The 21,437-nt window shown below is 40.6% G+C and overlaps 1 protein-coding gene across 5 annotated transcripts in view; it reads left to right on the top strand.

Moving 5' to 3' along the window:
* Window positions 1–5,699: 5,699 nt before the first annotated feature.
* The window catches only part of LRRC27 (leucine rich repeat containing 27), a 38,089-nt gene continuing 22,351 nt past the window's right edge, over window positions 5,700–21,437 (top strand). For 3 of the 5 annotated variants that reach the window (XM_033149344.1, XM_033149342.1, XM_033149345.1), the window contains exons 1-5: window positions 5,700–6,003; window positions 8,007–8,137; window positions 9,731–9,789; window positions 16,316–16,468; window positions 18,574–18,696. In XM_033149344.1, coding sequence (XP_033005235.1) covers window positions 5,794–6,003; window positions 8,007–8,137; window positions 9,731–9,789; window positions 16,316–16,468; window positions 18,574–18,696 — 676 coding nt within the window. In that variant the 5' untranslated portion in view covers window positions 5,700–5,793. The remainder of the gene's footprint in view (window positions 6,004–8,006; window positions 8,138–9,730; window positions 9,790–16,315; window positions 16,469–18,573; window positions 18,697–21,437) is intronic. The other 2 variants (XM_033149343.1, XM_033149346.1) reach the window with 2 other exon arrangements.

The raw sequence follows: 21,437 nt of genomic DNA, 5'->3' as shown, positions 1-21,437 counted from the left end.
TCTGAGCAAGACAACAAAAAGTGAATTAAAGGTCACACTCAATCCCCTGCCTGCATAGAAATTTGACCCACCTTTAAATTGGTTAAATCTATGTTTTGGGGCTGCTTTTTGTTTTTACTGTTTTTACCACCTACTCTCATATTGGATTCTGTTGTATTATTTTGCTTTAAATCATTGTAGAAAGGCACGGGCCTACGTTTTAGAATAAATAAATAATAATTTATCACCTTTCAGTGCTTTACCCACCTCCCAGATCAAATGGGTTCTACTGCTTAAATAAGGGCCAATTGAGAGATGATGCTAATTGTGTGAGCGCAATTAGCACTCAAGCAGGATTACCACCACGGTGCATGATGAGGGTGTGCTTAACCCAGGCTTCCCCAACCTCGGCCCGCCAGATGTTTTTGGCCTACAACTCCCATGATCCCTAGCTAGCAGGACCAGTGGTCAGGGATGATGGGAATTGTAGTCTCAAAACATCTGGAGGGTAGAGGTTGAGGAAGCCTGGCTTAATCCTTTCCTCCATGCCATTACTTACTTTTTTATATAAAAAGTGCACATTGATTGCTTTCAGACAGTTGACATTACATTTAGTCTGGTACTCTGCACATTAAAATATGAGAGTTTTCCCCTTTTCAGTTTTAGTTTTAGTTACCTAATCAAATGCCTAAACAGTTTAAACCTCAACTGCTACATACTCCCCGGCACAGGTATATTGGGAAGAATACAAGCTTACAATCATGGCTGGCCTATTCATGAGGCAAAGTGAGGCGACCACCTCAGGCAATAGGATCTACGGGGACAGCAGATCCATCCTGCAAGGAATGCATTGTCTACTGCTGCCACAATGCCGCAGAAATGATTACAGTGCACTCCTTGGAAGCTGGATCTGCTACCTCCTTGGCAGCCCTCCCAAAATGCCGTCTCTACAGCGACCTCTTGGTGTTGCTGGTCTCATCCCCTCCCCAGGAGGAAATGGTGGAGGGTGCCCCTGGGATCCCCAGGGCTCTGCACCCTAGTGTGATTCAGAGCAGGACTCTTTTCCCCCTGGCTGGGACAACCATTGATTCCCACTTCAACCACTGAGTAAGGTTGATTTGATTCCCTGCTTTGTTCCCAATGTAGATATTCACTCACCCTTTCTTCCCTGGTGGGAGGATGCCAATCTGTGCTTTACCTCAGGTGCCAAAATGTATTGGCCCAGCCCTGCTCACAGTATGTGAATTGTTCTTTGTTTGATACTTTTATGAGTACTTTCATCCTTTTAACAACTTGTCAGCCTTGGGTGCATTTGCTTTACTCATCCTTCATGTGCGTATCTATTTCCACACCACAGCTTGCATGTTCTCCTCTCGTGCAAGAAGCAATCCAGATGTCTCATTAGGAGATTTTGGACATATGCTACTTGCTTTTAGTCATCCATTCATTGGTATTTACTCACCAGCTGGAGGAAAAGGAACTATTCTTAATTGCCTTAATTTAAGAATCTGTACTTAGAAAACACAAAAACTCTCCTCCCTCACTTTTCCAAAATGAATCCCAATATGATTATTTTTATTTTCTTAAATGTAAAAGTGAAACTTGAGAGCAGTTGAATTACAGGGACAATAAGCTTGCAGTGATGGTGAGGAAAGCAAACATTATTTTAGTAACTAGTATCTTCTATTGGTTAAACTACTGTGTAAGGAATCTGTTTAAACAATATATGTGAAGAATGAAAATCCTCCATGTCTGGGTTTTGGTCAACACAGTGCAACATAAGAGTATTTAGCTTCAATATTGAAATATAAAAGAGAGAAAAGAAGTGGTGTTACTTTCTAGTGAGTGCAATTATTTTAGAGACTGATGCTAGGCTCTTCCCTCCAACAGCACAAACAACAACAAATTCCTTCCTCCCATATTCCTAATCATTAATGCCTCCAGCAGCCATGCCACTATCTTCTGACCCTACCTGCATTTTCATTTCCACTGTCAATGTATGAAATATTTCTCTCAGGCACACTGACTTTATACTTTATTCCCAGATACTGCATCATTTGACAGCATTCTATAATTTACCACAACATTTAGAATCCGATCCACATCTACTCAGATGAAAGCCACACTGAGTTCAATGCGTCTTACTCCCAGTATGTACAGGATTGAAGCCTAAAGAACATTATATGATAACGCAGGAAGTCAGCCAATGGCTATAGAGAGTTTGCCAAATGAGAGATTACAGACATATAGGAGGTCAGCCAGTGGCTAAAGAGAATTTGCTGAGTGAAAGGTAACAGCCAGTTTTTCATTTATTCCACATTTAGGAATATTTTAGTATTTAGTACAATATTTTTAGGAATTAATTTCTGTGTGCCCCAAAGGTACACCTGAAAGTTTTGCATTTAACGCTAATCTGGATATCCAGAAAGAAATCCTGCAAGGATAAGGTGCAAACGGTGGCATTAGCCATCATCAGTTTCTCATCTGTGTGCACTTTGCTTCCTCCTCTCACAAAGCAATTACTGCCTGCATCAGAATTATTTTTATTATAGCTTCTTTCTGGCAATGCCATATTGGCAATTTGATTTTCCATCTTGCAAGAATTAGGAGTGGTATGAATCAAATTATTCATAGATTACTTAACAGTTATCTAAGATTAATGTAAGTTGGTTATGTCTTATATGTTCTTTGTCTGCATTTAGCCATGTAATGGATTTTTACCAATCCCTACAAATCCTCTTGGGCGGGAAGGGAAATAGATCCTATTTCAGACTGATGCAATTCCTCACTAATCTTTGCTAGCATTATACACTGCAGTTTTGCATTATATGCTAATAGATGAGGAGCTATTACATAACAACACGTGGATGGTATGGGTTGTGTTAAAAACGAATGGAAACATAGGGGTTTTTTGAGTGATCATGGCGGCGGCATGGCTTGACCACAGTAGTTCACGATCACCTTATTTTGTACCATTTTACAGCCTCGTAAATTAATCTGTTAAAGCGGGCCTGTAGAACCTGTGTCCCAAAAGGTACGCCTAAAGAAAATGCCCTAGCTTTGCTGCCAACTTGCAAATGGAAAAAATAAAACTACATTAAGCACCACGGTGGTCAAAATACACTTATGTTTCGCTTGCTAAAATCAAATCATACAAGCCTGAGTCCAAGTCATCTAGTCCAACAACCCCCTGAGATACAGGACTCTTTTGCCCACAGTGGGTCTCGAACCCACAACCCTGAGGGTTAAGAACCTCATGCTCTACCCATTGAGCTATCCTGCTTGTTATATGTATTCTTGGAGACCGAAAAAACAAAGTTAATAATAATAATAAAGAATATACCCACAATGCATGAGAAGACCGGCTTCCCCTCACACAATTTAAGTGTTGGTGGTGGTAATAAGAGACGGAAGGCCTGTGATGGGTTAGTTGAAGCTGCATGAAATGAATAGGGAGTAAATATCTGGAGTTCATAACGGGATGGAAACAGCTTGCACGCATACAGAGCAGGAAACTAAACTACTGAAGGTAATGGGGCCCTTTATACGTCCAGCTGTCCTTTGTCAACAACAAATTGTCACTTTTTTGTGTTGAATATATGCTATATGGTAATTTATGGACCTAATAGGTACCTTAAAGCCATTTGCACTTAACAAAATATGTATTTTGTTGAACTGAAATACAATTAAGAAGTGTTGTTGTTGTTCAGTCGTTCAGTCGTGTCCGATTCTTCGTGACCCCATGGACCAGAGCACGCCAGGCACGCCTATCCTTCACTGCCTCCCGCAGTTTGGCCAAACTCGTGCTATTAAGAAGTATATTAATAGTGAAATAATTATTAAGCTCTAACTTAAAATGATTTTTTATTCATAAGAAGCTTAATAATGCAAACACATTGGCATTTGGCAATAATAAAAGTTCATTTAGAAACACAATTTACAAAGACTCATAATCGGAATGTAGACACCCTATATATAGAAATGAGCAGACCAGCAATATTTTAGGGAGCAAATCCGGCACTGCCTGTGATGAAGCTGCGTGAAATGATAGGGGGGGGGAAATATCTGGAATTCATAATAACGGGGTGGAAACAGTTACCGGTAGCAAGCATCCAGAGGGGGAGCGAAGAGCCGAAAAGGGAGGAGACGTTTTCTCTCTTTCCGCCGGCCGCCCCCCCCCCCGGCCTGGATGTTTTGTGCGTTTTCCGGGTATCATCCTTCAGACACCGTGGTCCCACCTAAGGATGAGGTGAGGAAAGATGGCGGGAGAGGGAGAAGGCAACCCGCACGGGACGCAAGGCAGCCTGGGAGATAGAGGGAGCCAGGGGTCGGCCTGGCCTGCCTTGCGCGGGCCTCCCTCTTCCTTCTTCTCCCTGGCGGCGCCAAAGGAGCCCGCGTCCTCCTCCTCCTCTCGGCGCTTCCCGGCAGCTTGAGGGTTGCCATGGCGACCCGGCAGCCGCGGCCTAGCCGCCTGCTTGTTACCCTCCGGCCACGGCATAAAGGAAAATCGCGGCGAGAGGGGCAGGAGGAAGAGGAGGTCGCCCCACTCTGGCTCTGGGCGGCCTTCACAGTCCCGGCGAAGAAGTCGGTGAGAAAGTGGGGGCTGGCTGCTGGGGGACCCTTTTTAAGCGGGAAGAGAGGAAGGTTTGGGAAGACAGACAAGGGTAAAAAGCGAGTTTCAGGTTCTGTGGGGAGAAAACGCCCCGCTGCTTTTAACTCTACAGAACTCAGGAGAGAAAAGGTCCATAGAATCAGAACCATAAGAGGGACCGACGAGGGTCATCTAGTCCAACTCCCTGCCAGACAGGAATATTTTTCCCCAACGTGGGGCTCGAACCCACGTTCCTGGGATCAAAGAGTTTCAGAATCAGGAAAGGGGGGGATTGCCGTCTTCCCGGCTCCTCCTTTGTCACCATGGACCCTTAATGCAGCAGCTAGTTTTTGTTGTTTGTTTGTAGTTAGCTTCTCGTTGTTATCTATGCCCCAGCGCGCGCGGGGGGGGGGGGGGCGTTTCACACGTTGCACGTGACCATCCAGGGATGGGGAAATAGCACGTGTGATGATGGCACGAGTGTGTGCGCGTTTTGATACGTGTACATACATGTTAATTACTACTGGAGTTCTAATGAACGTGTTAAAGTTCAGTCGTAATTTGTACTACTCTACTTAAGTTTTACCACAGAGAGAACTTATTCTTGTAGTTTAAAATTTTCTTTTATGGGTGAGGGTACTTTGAGCATTAGAACCAATTTCACTGATTTCTTCAAAGGGAAGAGATGTTATGTTAGTGTTCAGAACCCCACTGCTACAAATATTGCCACTCGCAGTCCCCTTTCCCCATCCTCTCGTACACTTTCAATTTTTTATTCTTAAGATAATACCTTGCTATCCTGTTAATTATGCTGATTTAAATGTGGATTTTATTGTCTTTTATTTTCATTTGTAATGATTCTGTTTGATGTAGCTTTCTGTTTGGTGTTCTAAGATAGGAGGTTAACCATTGAGAGATTACTTTAAAAAATTTATTGTTATATTTGGAAATACAAAGAACAATGCTCTAATGGGGCTACTGCCCATGTGTAAAGAAAGAAGTTACTCCTGTTGGTCTGGAAAGCTGATTGTGTGAACAGACGATATAAAGTATTTAGGTGGTTGATTTACCCACATTATATACTTCTGTTATAGCACACTGTGGGGTTGTTGGTACCTTCCTGTTTTTCTATTTTAAAAAAATCTGTTATTTTTCAGCTTATTGCTTACCTTTGGATGATGAGTGTGTAGGTTTCTGGTTTAGGCCAAGTGGTTTCTCATCAAATGGAGGAAAAGTGGACTTCCTCAGAAACTGATGGTGCTGGTGGTGATAATCCAGAAAACAAAAGGAGAGGTGATTCTGATTCTGGTTCATCAAGTCGTATCTGCCAGGCTCTTGACAAGCTTGAGTCTGATTCTACAGTCTCTCTGGATCTGAGTAGAAAAGATCTACAGCATCTAACGGATGACATATACAAGTTACTTAACCTTAGAGTAAGTTTCTCATCTATATATATAAAATGCAAGTGTCTCTGCGTCCAGTCCGTGTGTCTCTGGGTTTGCGCTACTGCGCATGTGCTCCAGGGACACAGGGATTGGATGGAGAGAGATCGGCGCGAGCAGCGTCTAGCAGTTCAAGTGGGGAGGATGAGGAGGAAGGCCACGCTGCCGCTGCTAGGGAAGCAAACAGGCGCTTTCTCCGAAAGTGAAAAGGGGGGTGGGAGCAAATGGGCGCTTTTCTCCCCTGTCGGTCGCTTCCCCTGAGCCCTCCCGTGCCACCCGCATCCATTCTGGCTGTCGAGCGGAGAGAGAAGAGTATCCCGGGGACGCGGCAGCGGGGGCGGCATTTCCCTCAGCCTCGCCAGCGCGAAGAGCCCCGCTGCCTTTTCCAACAGCCCCATGCCTGCTGCTGCTGCTGCCGCCTCCTCCTCCCCATCCCAACCGCCATCTTCCAGCCCCGCGGCATCAGCTCCTGCCTTCGTTTCCTTCCCACCCTCTCTCTCCTCAGTCGCGTCGGAAAACGGAGATAGCCGAGCGTCTTCGGCACTGAGGGGATCGGGAGTTGGGTAGCCGGGAGCTAGACAGGTCCTCCTAATGGTCATGCGCGAGTTCTCTCGGGACCCTCCGCTCGCCAGGAATAGGAATTCGCGAAGCGTTCGCGCAAGCGCAGGTGGAAGCGCTGACGGGGAGGGTGGAGTGTGTTTCAGGCTTGCTTCTCAAGCGGCGGAGGTTTGTTTTTCTCCTCCTTTGCTTCCCCCGCCTCCACCCTTTTGAATTTGGTGTCAAGTTGAAGGGAGGAGTGGGAGGAGGCGTCAAAAAGCACTCGAGCCCTCCAGACAGCCGCTGCCTCGCAAGGCTAGGTTTAAGGCAGCAGGAGGGTTGCTGAAGCAGGAGTGGGTCAGGATGCGCCCCGGAGGGAAGGAACAGGTTGAGATGCGGAGGAATGTGAAGCCAGAGGATGAGAGCTGCCCATTTTAAGGCGATCACAGCATCTTGAATTATAAAGCTTCCCGAGGTCCCTCAGCTCTACTCTGCTGTTCACGAGCCTTTCTCAGCACGGTTTAAGACCTGTACTTTTAACATGAATGACAGGGGTGTCCCAACATTTTGAGATCTTTAGCCCCCTTCCTGCAACAAATAATCCACTTTTTTATCTTGCTAATTTCCTTCTTTCTCTCTCTCTTTTAAAATTATTTATTGATACTTATTCAAAGAGATCCAAAAATACGTACCCCTTACAAAATTTCCTTTTATACTGATTATATATAATTTGAACACAATTCTATCTGATTACTCCCAGGCCTCCCCCAAAATGTTTCCTGCTCCCCCCAGCTTCCAGTCCCTATATTAAAGTATTTCCATCCAACATGGATTAAATCCTGCACTAGGAGTGCATTTAAGTGTATTTTCCTTTTGATGATTCAGTCACTTGATGTCAAGGCCTGCCCAAGACATTTTGCACCTGAGCTGGACCCCAGAATGGTGGACCCCTCCCTCCCAGCCAGGGAAGAAGAGCTGAGGGACGATCTACATTTTATTCTTGCTGAAATTCATTGGGACAAAAAAAGAATAAATATTTTTAAAAAGTGAATTAAAAAAAAAAATTCACCACATATGTTCTAGCGCCCGTTATTTTAACGGGCTGAAACCACTAGTACATAAGAACAGTTGTTAAAATATCCTATCAGTAAAGAGTAGCCCAATTATAAAGCATAAAAACTTAACAGTGTTCTTGTGTTCAAATTAAAAGTACAATTTAATTATTCCAATATACTTTCTTGAATAATTCTAAAGTTTTACACATTTTTGAGTATTTCTCCGGAATTAATAATACATGAATTATACACCAAGCAATTGTTGCATATTCTGTGTGACATTTTAATGTATTTTAATCTTTGTCGGAAGCCACCCAGAGTGGCTGGGGAAACCCAGCCAGATGGGCGGGGTACAAATAATAAATTATTATTGTTATTGTTATTGTTATATATTTGTCTTAGCATTTGCATCTGGAAGGAAATGTCCTGTCTGTAGTTCCTGAGGATTTCTTTCAAAATGTGCCAAACCTTGTTTGGCTCGATCTGCGTTACAACAAAATTAAAGAGCTTCCCCCTGGAATTGGATGCCACAAGTAAGTCTTCTGCCCTTTCACTTGTTTATCATTTTTTAAATTATTCTGTCTGTTGAACAATACATACCCATTATGAAATTAAGTATTATTCCATTTCTCTCCAGTTGACCTCAGAAATTATAGTACAGTATAAGAAATAGATTTAACACAGTTGGTTGTAGGCCAAACTACATGTTACATTAGTCACTTTAAAAAAAGTGTGCTTAAATTGGTCACTTTTTTGTTTTGAACAGTGGTGCGGAAACTCTGGCCCAGAGCCCTAGCTGGTCCGGCACAGGTCTCATTTTGTTTGCAACCACACTTGCCAACCTCACACCTGACATAAGTGATGTCAGATGTGGGGCAGCTATGGATGTGGCTACAAATGAACAATTGCAAGGTTAAATCCACCGCAGTAGAGATTTTCCCATCCAAATGGAACACATTTTCTTTTGCAGACATATGTAGGAAGCGATTTGAATCCAAACTGCTTCCTCAAAATGAATTTCAAAGAAGCACCCTGTGATTGCTAAATAACAGCAAGCCTCTTTTAAGGTACATTCCCAGTGTCAAGATGTACTGAAATTGAGGCAATAACTGGATATATATTGCCAATGGATCCCTTAACCATGTTGTTTGGTTATATAAATGTACTAGCAGAACATAAGGAATTGGTCCTGCATCTATTAACTGTTTGTGACATAACTATTTGTTATAATAGTTAATTTAAAAAAGACACCAACTTTGGAACAATGGATTATTAAAGTTTGGGATATTGTATGTATGCATAAGTTTACAAACATAATAAAAGTCAAATGGGAAAATGAAGTGCATTTATAATTTATTTGTGTAACAAGCTACAAGATAATGTATACCCATTTGTTTTGCTTGGAACTTTATGCATTTGCATGCTTCGCCAGTTTATGGAATAGAACTTTTTTTAGTTTGCTTTTATACTCTTACCCATTTTTGTTGTCCTTCCCCCTGTCCTTTGTATATTATGCTGACTATAAATAAACTGAAAACTCAGTAAATGAATTGACTGAGGCCCAAAAACTTTAAAAAAAAATATTGCTTGGGAACTTATTTGGAAGTATATGTCCTAAAATGATATGGCTAAAAGTATTTTGAAACTGGTCATCTAATCAAGTTTAAACATTGTCTGATATAGAAATGCTGCTCCATCGCAGCACCTGCCTCCATTATCTGATGAACCCAAGTGAAGTGACCTAACTTCTGAAGGACATGACATTTTTCTATTTTTGGATACTAACCATAAGATCTCTTTTGGAATCCACCTGTATAATTCTGTTTCTTTGAAATAGTTCTACCTCCACTGTCAGAGGCAGTATGCCTCTGAATACCAGTTGCTGTAAACTGCAGGTGTGCAGAGGGCTGCTGTGCTCACATTCAGCTTGCAGACTTCCCATAGGCATCTGGTTGCTCACTGTGAGAACTGGATGCTCGACTAGATAGGTCATTGGCCTGATCCAGCAGCTTTGTCTTGTTATTTCTCTGATAGGCTCAAAAAATAAATTAGAGAATTAACAATTTTGGACATTTTCATTTAGATTTATTTTATATTTACATTTTGTTTTCTTATTTATTGCAAAGGCAATTGAAAACGCTGCTGTTAGAAAGAAATCCTATTAAAAGATTGCCTGTTGAGCTTGGTAAGTACTCCTCTCTCCCCAGTAAATGCTTAAGGGAACCTAGTAATTTTTAGTAATTTACATTTATTGTAAATGCTCTCTTGAATAGTAAGGAACGTTGGACAAATTTCACCATGGCACAATGCACCTATGTAGAGGCACAGTGTGGCATAACCACGATTTAATTAATATATAATAGCAACAGACCTGAAGTAAATGATTGTTAGGACCATGGCCAGTCTGATTCAGAATTCTGTAATAGTTCCTTAGAGGTTGACTGGGAAACTCTTGTTTCCTTTACTGGTTGGAATCATTAGGGGAGGAGGTTGGATCTAAGCTCCTTTTTTTTTACCCGTACAAGTAATGGCAAATCCCAGTACAGAGAAGGCCGAAGCATCAGTCTTTCAACACGGATAGTGTCCGTTACAACAGCCCTGTAATGTAGCCCCAGCCTTGCAATAGTAATCATTGGGGGTGGAGGGAAGCTGTGAAAGAGTAGAGTGTGATAACCCAGTACTGTTAACCAGCCTCTTTGTGTATTTGGTTGTTGTTGTTGTTTTAAGAATATTGCAGTTGCAGGAGCTGTTATGTTAATTGTAGCAGCAAGACAGTGGGGAGAGGTGATTCATATGTTTCCTGCTTAGGGGGCGGATATAGGGTGATTCATGGGGATGGGCTGTTGCCACTAGTAAAACACTTAAATGAGTATATTCAAGTTAAAGGTTCAAATCCTTTAATGAGCAGCTTTTTGACCTGTTCTGATACCATTGCTACCATCATTATGAGGTATTCACAATTAACCACAACACTGCTTGCTTTTTAACAATTTCATCTTGAAATTATCCAAGCATGGGCATCCGAGCATTGGTTGATGAAAATCTTAAATCTCTTTTAACCCACCCGCCCTGCCATCTGAAACAAAGCCCGGTCTTGCTCTGAATGTATGCTAGAGTCTTTAGTGGGACACTGGGCGTTACTCATATTTCTCAACCATAATAGCACCACTTGCAGTATGGATTTACTGATGATGCGTTTGCATTTGTATGGTAATTTTTCTAATAGTCCCAAACTTGGAATTTATTTTAATTTTCTTTTTAAAATAGCATGAAATTAATTATGTGTTAAAAAGAGCACAAACTCCTCTCTTTGCTGCTACTTCTTGCTTTTTAATGGACGCTACTGCCCAGGCACAGGTGTGCTAACACTCTGAATTTCTCAGTTATTTTCTCTGAACAACAACTACTTCTGTCATAGGGAAGATGAAAAACAGCTTCGAGGGGAGCCAGTAAGTCTCTTCAGCAATGAACCAGGCAGTCCCTTCTACATTGTCTGTCTTTAGAGTCACACACATGCAAATGAAGACCAAAGTGTAGCTTCCGAAACAAACCAGGAGGTACCATCTAAATTGTCCACAGAGCGGACTTCTTGGGTGATTCTGAAGCTGTTTTAGGGTTTTCTCAATTTGTGTGTGTGTGTGACTTCCTCCATAACACTTGTCAATCACAGCTCTGACCTGATTTGTTGGCGGAAACAAGGGAGCACTTCTAATGGTGTCTGCATGTTTTGCTTTGTAATTTTAATTCTATTATGCAAGTATATTGGGGACTTAGTCCAAACTCTCTTACCCCACCAGCAGCAGAAGCAGGGACAAAATGATTTGACCTGATCCAAACCAGTGGCGAAGCTGCATGCTCCGCAACTGGGGGCGGAGAGCAGGCGGGGCGGGGTGTGGGTGGGTGTGCAGCGCATGTCCAGGGGGAGGGGGCGCTGCCATGGCACCCTACCGGAATAGTGGTGCCGGGGGCGGTCCGCTCCCTCTGCACTCCCATTCCTCCACCAGTGATCCAATCACAGTGATGTCACTCCACAGCTTTGACAGAGGCTCAGGATCCAGTGGAATCCAGGAAAGCTTAGCCCCTCCCCAATTCTGAATGCCCTGTTTTAGGGCCTTCTACTGGCTGTTGGTGGGTATCGTGCCAGCAGCACACCCACACATTCAGCAGGTGGATGGGGGGGGCAGTTCTGCATCAGTGAAGTGCCAATTGAAACCAGTTTAGCTGTCAGAACTGGACAAAGAGCACCCTTTCTCCGTGCTTTTTTTCTTTAAAAAATGTTTAGGGGTACTCTCATTTTCCTACTCATATTGAAATACTAGCCCTCAATGAGGCCAAACTTAGATTCACAAAATGTTTAGGGGTATCCGTACCCCTGCATCCTCCAGAAAAAAGCACTGCCCTTGCTCAATCCAACCTGACAAAGGGGAGTGTTGATTGCTCTGTAATTTTTTTTTTTAAATGAAGGCTCATTCGAAGCCTACTACTAGTTCTGGGTCCAGTATAGTTGCACACCCGTACCAGCTTTTTAGCAGTGTTGAATCACACCAGTTAAACACAAACTGCATCCTGGAGCAACTTAAGCCACTCATCTATTATATAGCATCCATATTAATGAAACCCAATTATATGTTGGGCTCTATGAGAACATAATGGACATATCCCTGGTGGGTCAACTGTCAAAAGATGCTTGAAAGTTTGAGCCTCTCCCTCTGCTTGTTACAATTTGTCAAATATGGACCCTCCTCATCCAAAGTATGTCATATTCCAGCACACAATAATGTTTCTAATGTATAAACTTCACTGTATATTTCTTTAAGGAATATCTTACATTATTGCTATATAGTAGTCATGGATATTACGTGGAAAGAAATCTATACATTGTTCATCCTCCTACATTGGGGATTTTGTGCACTTTGAGAGTCATGATAAAATCACAGCCTTGTATCCTCTTAAGAAAGCATTCCTTACCATATGACAAAGGAGGGCTGTAGATATGTGTGTGTGTAGGCAGGCAGGCAGAGATTTTTTACATGATACAGAATTTCACATATGAGTGGGTGATGAGAGCTTAGGAAAAGAAAAAGACAAAGAGGAACAGAAAATCCATATTGGGAACAGCAAGACTACCATTCTTATTATAGCTAAAATTTCTAGAGGGCCATCCTCTAGAGGAAGTTTGTTTTACAGTGTTCATAATGGCTTTTAATTGCTGGCAATTTAGAATAAGGCAAACAATCTATAACAATATTTGTCTTCCAGAAATGGTTTCATGGAAAGAATTTATGTGCAAATATGCTGCATAATGCAGTCATGAATAAAGTATAGACCCATACAGAATACTAAGTATTGCACTCTCAGAAAGTGAGGCTGAAAAAGAAAGAATGATGTTCATTCAAGCTGTGAATGGACTTTTAAAAATATCATTTTCTAGGCAGTGGGAAAAATCTGTTATTAACTGCTATCAGGATCTTGACACTTTTCATATTGTTCTCCCCAATCTGATGTTAACTCTGTTTACCTGAAAATAGGCAATTGTTTTGTGTAAAAAATATTTCTTACCAAACAGTGAATTCATATGAAGAAAATTTCCATTTTCCAAAAAGTAGTAGTATAGGTTTTCATCCTGCAGCAGTGCAAACATATATATTTCTATGATCTGACTATGGAGATTTTTATGCATTATTTTTATTCGTCTAGTCTTGTAAACAAGCACAAAAAATACTAGCCTACAAAAAAGTTTACTGTTTTGCTGGGGGCTGGAAGAGGGCTTATTTAGTTGCATGCCTCCTCCAGCTGCCTGCCAATTTCTGTGCTGGGTGAGATTGAGGGGCTGAATTTCTGCTGTGGGTGTAGTGTTTTTAGTGTTTGAAGATTTTGTGATATTTTAAATTGATAAAACTACATTTTTATTTGGTTGTTAGCAGCCTCGAGCTTTTAATAAGGAAGGGTGATTTGTAAATATTTTAAATAAAATATATAAATAAAGCTGGGTATAACTAAGACATCCCACATTTCTACTAGTGGTAAGGGAAGTTCCTGCCCTCCAGTAGAAGAGGAGAGGGGGAAGGTTGATGGGTGGTCTGGACCATACCTCCCAAAACACTACATTGGGTGTAGATGCCCTATCCCGTTTCCCTATATTCCTTGACCTTTTGTTACCTAAGCACTTAGTGCATACCAATTGCACACCCAGGTGAATGACTTTGGGGCAGCATGACTGCATCATGTTGCTTGTTGTCCACAACCCCCCTGTCTCCCTTATCAGCTTCTGTGCAGAATAGTTTTCTTTTAGTGATTAGGCTGCCAGTGATGTCTCTGCCTATCTTATGTCAAAATAAAGTTGTGGCCTTCTTTGGAATTATATGCTGGCATTTTAGATTATGAGCCTTTAAGACAGGAAGCTTTTTGCCATTTGTTTTACAGTACTTTTTATTTGCTCCTAGTATGGAGGATGTGGTGCTATAAATCTAAGTAAATAGGGTGTCATCTCAATGCACAAAGGTGTGTGCATGCAAAAGACCCATATGCACCACTGGAATTTGCTCTAGAGAAGGAGGAAAGGGTTTAAGCTATTCTGCAGCCTTTGCAGAATCTCTCACATTGCGGTTTGTTGGCTTAACAAGCACGTTATTTTTGGACTTCAGGGAGAGGGCTTTCATACTTTCTCTCTCTTCCCTCCCCCCTCCAATTCAATGCTTTATTGAGTTTCATAAATAACAAAAACTTATATAAACAAAAAACGATCTTATGTAAATAATCTTATATAAATATACAGATAAAAATTGATTCAATCTTATACAATCTCTTTTGTTCAGCATTCTTACTAAAGTGTAATAGACTTCCTGTCAACTCCCAATGCATTTAACATTTCTAATATCGAGTGTACTTATAATTATTACCTCCATCTATTCATATTTTATAATACATTCTTACAACATATCATACCATTTTCTCTTATTCCTTTGTTATTATTTTACACAGGGGTCACTCAAATGCAGCCATAGATGTCACACCGCTGTTATGTTTTTGTAAATATATCTTAAACATGTCCCATTTTTAAATAAAGGATACTTTCTCAATAAGACAACTGAAGACTTCAGAATTGTGGCCTGGATCTCTTGTTTTCTAAGGAATCTACCCTGTCTGGTTAAAAGCAAAGTTTTAGCTGTAGCTTTGCTATACAGTTTTGGCTTAAAGCTTTTAAAAACATGTTTAGATCACACATTTTCACACTTTGCTCAGTAGAAGTTGATATTACAATATTTCCAATTCTGTGAAGGAACCAGTGACTACATTCTGTCTTTGCGACTGTCATGGTATTTCACTTGTTCTTTGTGTTTGTATATGAGAATTGACTCCATGCTTTCAGGCAATACAAAATTAGGCCATACCATCCGCCCTCATGACAAACATACTGCTGATCTGGGATCCTTCCATAGTGCCTGAAAGCATCTTAAAAGAATATGTAAAGGCAGCATTACAAGCATTTTAACCTCATTTCTGGGAAATCACAGAGTAGTTTGATTGCACTTGGTATGAAATAAGAGGCATGTATTTTCCCAAAACCACCAGAATGCCTATATTACGCAAATCCAATTGAAAAAACACGTAAACGTAATAGGCCGTATAGTAACAATTGCAAAGCTATTTTCCAAAAGCACAAGAATTGCCCCATGTCATCTTTTGTTTTGGGTTTCAGACAGTTGAATGAGTCATCTTTTTGTGCTCTCTGAAAGTACTGTTAAGATCTATTAAACTGTGTATATGAAAACTACATGTAGCTCTTGGGTTTTTCAAATGTCTAGCTCGCGGGTAATCAAGAAAGCAGCCACCCAAGATTTCCATTTGTCAGCCACCTCTCTATATCTCCTTCCCAGGCCCATGCTGACAGATCTAGAGGTTTGACAGGAAAAGCTGATACAGCCTGGGCAGGAAATAGACCTGAGCCCAACAGTAGCAATAGAAATACAATCTGTGGGACCTATCAGTAGGAAGTCTCCACTGATTATGTATTAGATTGAGGGGAAGAAGAAAAGGCAGCTACTTAACGGGGCTGAGAAAAGTGAGGGCAGAGCTGGAATAAGACCTGGAGAATGCTTTGGGGCAGAAAGGAGAAAGGGCAGCAGAGGCTATGTTGGTACAAGGTGGTGAACCTGCAGCCCATGGGCCACATACAGTTGTTACTGGTAGCATACTGGTAGCAAATAGTGGGGAAACAGTGTGAAAGGGAAAAGCTCAGAGGGAGAAAAGGGCGTGCAAGTGAGAGAGAATGAGTGCCTTGTTCTGGTCCTGCCACTTTTGGCTCTGGTTCCACCTATCCCTAACATGCAGCTTCTCTCCCTCAATGTGTAAATTACTTGGGAGGGGAAAGTGTTCCTCAACAGCAAGATGATTCTGCACCCCTGGTACAGGTAGTGTTGTAGAAGGAGACGCTGCTGCTGAAGAATTACATTATTGAGTGCATAAATATGTTTGTGTTTGTCTTTAACCCCCTAGGAATGTTGACCATCTCTGAATAAGATGTGTCACAAAAACTTTACGTGGCGGTGGGTGGAATTCAACTATTGGAATTAATAGACGTAGCTTATTCATGTTCATTGATTGCAGTGGGTCTGCTCTAGGTAGACCTAGTGTTGAATTCCACCCAGTGCATTGAATTTTCCCAAGTGACTGATGGTGGTCAACTTAAACCTTTTTTTCTCTTTTGGCAGGTAACATAAGTTCACTTACAGCTTTGAATCTCAGGCATTGTCCCCTAGAATTTCCTCCTCTTGAGGTGATACAGAAGGGCCTGCCAGCCATTCTATCCTTCCTTCAAAGGATGAGTGGTGAGAATCTTGACTATAGAGAAGCTGCTACTCCAGGTATAGTAACTTTAATATGCTTTTTAAAAAAAGATGTGTCCACCTAGAGAAAAATAAATAGATAAGAACTGTTCTTTCTACATATATAGTTCAGGGGTCAGGTTGTGAGGTCATAGATGTGAAGTTATTTATTGCATTTTATGGCATAAGGTTAAAAGTTTATTTTTAGTGTATTTTTTCTGTTGAAAGGCTCTGCTGTCATCCTAACAAGAACAGGAAGGGTCAATTTAATGGTTCACTTAGTTAACTTTATGGAGTTAGGCTGGGATAGTATGGCCATGTATGTTTCCTCATTACATCTCATTGTGGTGTGTACATTGGAAGCAGAATGAGAATACATTCATTTGCCCTGTTGGTCTCTCTTGTTTTACAGAAACCCCAAATTACCCCTGTGGGTCATAGTGCCGGCACATCTGTGCCAGCTCAGGTTTTAAGAGTGCCAGATAGTCTAACAGCCCCTACAATTGTGAATGGGCACTATAACCATTGAAGACGATTTGCCTTCTGACAGAGCCTCAGTGTGCATGGTTTATGTGACTTCTCAAGCTGTGAAATAGGCTTCAGCTACACTTATTAATGGTCATAAGTAGTTCTCATGTGGGTTATATTTCATATGAAGCTTCCACTTGTATTTTATCTCCTGCCTTTCTATTAGTTCCATAGTTCAGAACTGATGAGGTGTCTTGCATTTGGCAAGACATGAGGAAAGAGTTGTTCTGAATTCTTAGTACCGATATTTGTGGCATCACTGAAAAGGCATCCAAAAAGGAAACTTTCTAAATTGTCATCTGGTTCAGCTTTAGTTCCATATAATTACCATTATTTGAATAGAAATGTTCATCTGCATAAACATCCCACTGAGAACAATGTATTGTGGATTTAAAACATCCACATTCAGACTGCATAGTCAGAAGCGTTTAAAATGTATACCTGCCCAGGAAGAAATATTTAACTGTATTTATGGCATACAGTCAAAAGCTAATGTTTAAGTGTTCGTGTTATATCAAACTCCACTTCATAAGATTAATTGATAATAGATGCTGACTTGAATAATACTGTTTTGGTTTTATTTTATTTTTTAATGTATGGGGGGAACCCAAAAAGTCATTATCCTGTAGGAAAATAAGTCTTGAGTCTGGAATTATGATGCTATTCTGATTCCCATTTTAAACATTGAGTGTCAAGACTTTGAGAGGAAGGCTGCTTTCATGAGAGACATTTTAATTGTTTTGTTAATTTCCTGTATCTTCATGAGGTAATACCTGTTAACATTTTTGAAGATATTGCATCAATCATGCTTCAGTTTCTAGATCGAGGCAGTCATTAGAATTCCTGCCAATGGCTATGTAGAAAGGTCAGTTTAGACAAGTGCAGATTTCCGCATCCCTACTTAAAGGCATTCCAATCACTAAACCTCTCCTTCCTGCATACCCATAATATATGCAGGACCTTTATATGTGAGCCTTGCTACACCACCAATTTCTAGTGCAGGAGAAGCCACGCCCAGATTTTCTGTGGTGCAGATTTATGGAAAATGAATATCTACATGACTGTTACATTAAATAAGCACATTCCCTGGGACTAGAATTCAAACTTAAAATTCTGCATTATTATTTTTCACAATTAAAAAATTGTGTGATGTGACTTGTGAAAGTGGCATAAATCTTCCTTAACAGCTGGTAATGTTTGGTGTGTCCATAACCTGTTGGCCTTCAGGGAAACAGAATGTTTATTAGATCAGTGCAGAAATTCGTTAAAAGAGCTGGAAAAGAAGCATCAGCTTGGTGCTTGCTTAAACAACACACTTTTAATCCTTGTCTTAGACTGTCAATGTTTCATTTTCCCACAAAATCATATTGCTCCAATATAACTGGATTGTAACTGGATAAGGACATATAAGCTTGTGATTTCTCGCTGCAAATATACTACGCCTGAAGGAAAAGCATGCTTTTTGCACAACTAGACTCTCGTATTTTATCTGTTGCTGAAGGAAGAGACCACTCCCAGGTCAAGATATTCTTCATAGAGTATTTGTAAAGAGTCATTCCATGCCAGTTTAGTCACTTATAAAGTGCACACGTACCTTGAAATTCTGTGTTTCGCAGATTTGCCTTCTCCACTACAAGAAGAAGCAAAGGCCATTGTTAGAGAATATAAAAGAAAATGCGACAAACCACCAGATCGCAGGAAAGCCTTCAACGATTTGTGGAGACAGATGAGCTGCCTTAGTGAGTTTAGTAGAACGTATCAAGTTAGAGGGCAACAACACTTGGATGTTCATTCTTCCATACATATTTTCATTTCCGTTTCTGTAATCTGTTTAGTTCAGAAGTTGCAGCCAAATCATGGTTTGGACATTAGGATTGTGCCTCAGGCTCATGCACTGCCTTCTCTCCTTCATGTGCTTGCGTTTCCTCCCATACCTCTTGATCCATAGTAACCATAGTTTGCTATGATGTCCAAATAGAGCAACATGTGTTGACAGCAAGCCATAGTTTGCCCTGAAACCAAATTCTGGGATTCACATTCTGGTGTATGGATGTCCATAGTTAGCCCCATAGTTGTCAAAAACTAGGAAATTTGTTTGTGCAAGGAGATGAAGTTGGAAGAAGCATATGATTCCAAATGATGGCCTCAAGAGCCAAAAAAAATACAAAAATGGTTTGTCTGTGATGCCTGAATCAATTCATTGTAAATATGTATATAAATTGTTCCATCCTATGTAATAAAATAAGGGCCTATCCAGACTGCATTGTTTTACAAGGTTGTTTTTACCCATTTGTTGGGCATGGTCCACTAAAGCCTGCCCCCACCCCTACGCCCCACCCCAAGTCAAGCAGCTCCATTCCTGGGAAATTGCATTTTCCTTGTAGTCATACCACACAGTATTAAGCTTCTGAGAAAATACGGTTCTGTTAGAATAACATTGTTTTGTGTACTGTGCATCAATTAGATGGTGCCTGTAATAGCATTGCTCTTGCATTTTGCACTCTATAACAAGTGCATCCTCCTCTAACTCTATTTTTACTGCCCCACGAGTTGATCTACTTCTTTCTCTGTTTTGTTGCATGTTTCCCCCCTCCCACTTTGGATGCCATGTATCCATCTGTATTTTTCTTTTTTTAAAACAAAGTACCTATACCCCAAACCCAACCCATTTACATCCCTGTCCATTAGCTGGAAATAGCAATATAGTGCCATTGGTGCTGGATCAGAACTAGTGATTCTTTAACCCTTACGTTAAAATACTTTTTTTTGAACCCCTGAACTTCTGAGAGTCATACATGAAATAATACATTTTTCTTTAATTTTGTGATTTATAGATGTACGGGTAATTCGATTTAAATCCAGAAGTGCTCGGGAATATCCTGGGATACACAGACTGAATGCTTATATTGCTGCCAATAGTGTGAACCGTAGAGGTGGATCATATACATAGATGTTTAAATAGATGTTATTATTTATTGCTTTATATATATATTTATCCATAATGTTTAAAAAATTTCTGGACTGAACCATGTAAGAACAGCCTATTTAAAGCAGAGGTGAAATTCCTCTGTATTATATATGTGTACAATGTTTATTGTAAAATATGGTGCACTCCTTTTATGCTTAGCTCAAACTGTTGCCTGTTCCACACAAAAAAGTATCATTTTGCATAAAGTATAATGACCCTAATGGCCTGATTCTGAGACCATGTCCCACCAAATAAATGTTTAGGTTGGGAAGTATCAGAATACTATCTTGTTAAAGCATCTCAAAATATGATTTGGAATCAACATTGCCAGCAGTATTATGAAAGCAGAGATCTTGAATCTGTGTGACCATTCCCCACTATTTCATTGCCTCTTAGGCTTACAGTGCATTTATATGAATGTGTCGTTTCATAAGAAGAGTGTACTATAGACACTGCTCAAACTGTATATGCAAACTAATATTAAAAAGCAATAGTGAGGTAATTTGTGTTTGAAATGCACCGAAGGCATGAGATTCCTCATAACACTTAAATGTAAACCCAATTGCATGATCAGTTATGGAAGCATAAGAATGTGGAGTCAGATGGTATTTATATTTATCCTAACTGAAATCTGTTTGTACACATGCAATGTTTGTTTTCGAAATCACTGTAACTATTTCTGGAAAATATTGTATGTTTTATCAGTGCTTATGTCCATGTGTCTAGAAAATAAATTATACATTAAAATATGCATTAGATCTTGTCTAATTGCCTTCCTTGACGCGTATATGGTTTGTGCTGTTCTTGTATTGTATTGTGCTGTTCTGTTATTGAACCATGGCTCTTCTCCTAATCTATACTCAAAGTATTTAAGGACTGATGCCACAAGTTCATGTCTGGATCAGATTCTGCTTCTCTTAACCTTTTATATTTAAAAAGCTCTGTGTAGTCTATTAATGCTTATGAGTAAATTCCCATAAATGAATAGAAATTATCTGGTATTCTACCCAGGAGGCCAATTAGATTGAAAACCAAGCCTCCAGGGGTTCTCGGCTCCATGCACAAATATTTCTAGGCTTGATGACATTTATAAGCAGGGAGATTTCAAGTGCAGGTTGAATGTGTCTGGAGACTTTCCCAGGCCTGTAAACATTTAATATGCCAGTCACTTTGGGATTTGTGTGTGTTGCCCTTTTACCTGATACATATTTTCTCTGGCATTTACATCATATTAATTGTACAGGGTAACCTAGTCTGTGTTACATGTACAGCTAAGCCCTAAGCACACTCCATTGGTGTTGCTCACGTTAAGCATGTAAATGAAGGATATGGCAACTTTATTATTTACATGTGCATTTTAAATATGCATCTTAATAAAACAATAGGCTTTACAGTCTTGCTCATTTAAATCCATGCCATAAATGGCAGCTGCTTTGCTACATCCTAGTGCCATTTGCATGTTGAGAAAGCCATGGGTGGTCAGCATTCAAAAGTTTTTGCCAGGAATTGGGA

Source organism: Lacerta agilis, chromosome 5 (genome assembly GCF_009819535.1).
Source record: "Lacerta agilis isolate rLacAgi1 chromosome 5, rLacAgi1.pri, whole genome shotgun sequence".
NCBI classification, from domain to species: domain Eukaryota; kingdom Metazoa; phylum Chordata; class Lepidosauria; order Squamata; family Lacertidae; genus Lacerta; species Lacerta agilis.
The sequence above is the reverse complement of the archived record's forward strand: the minus strand, read 5'-3'. Positions and strand labels throughout refer to the sequence as shown.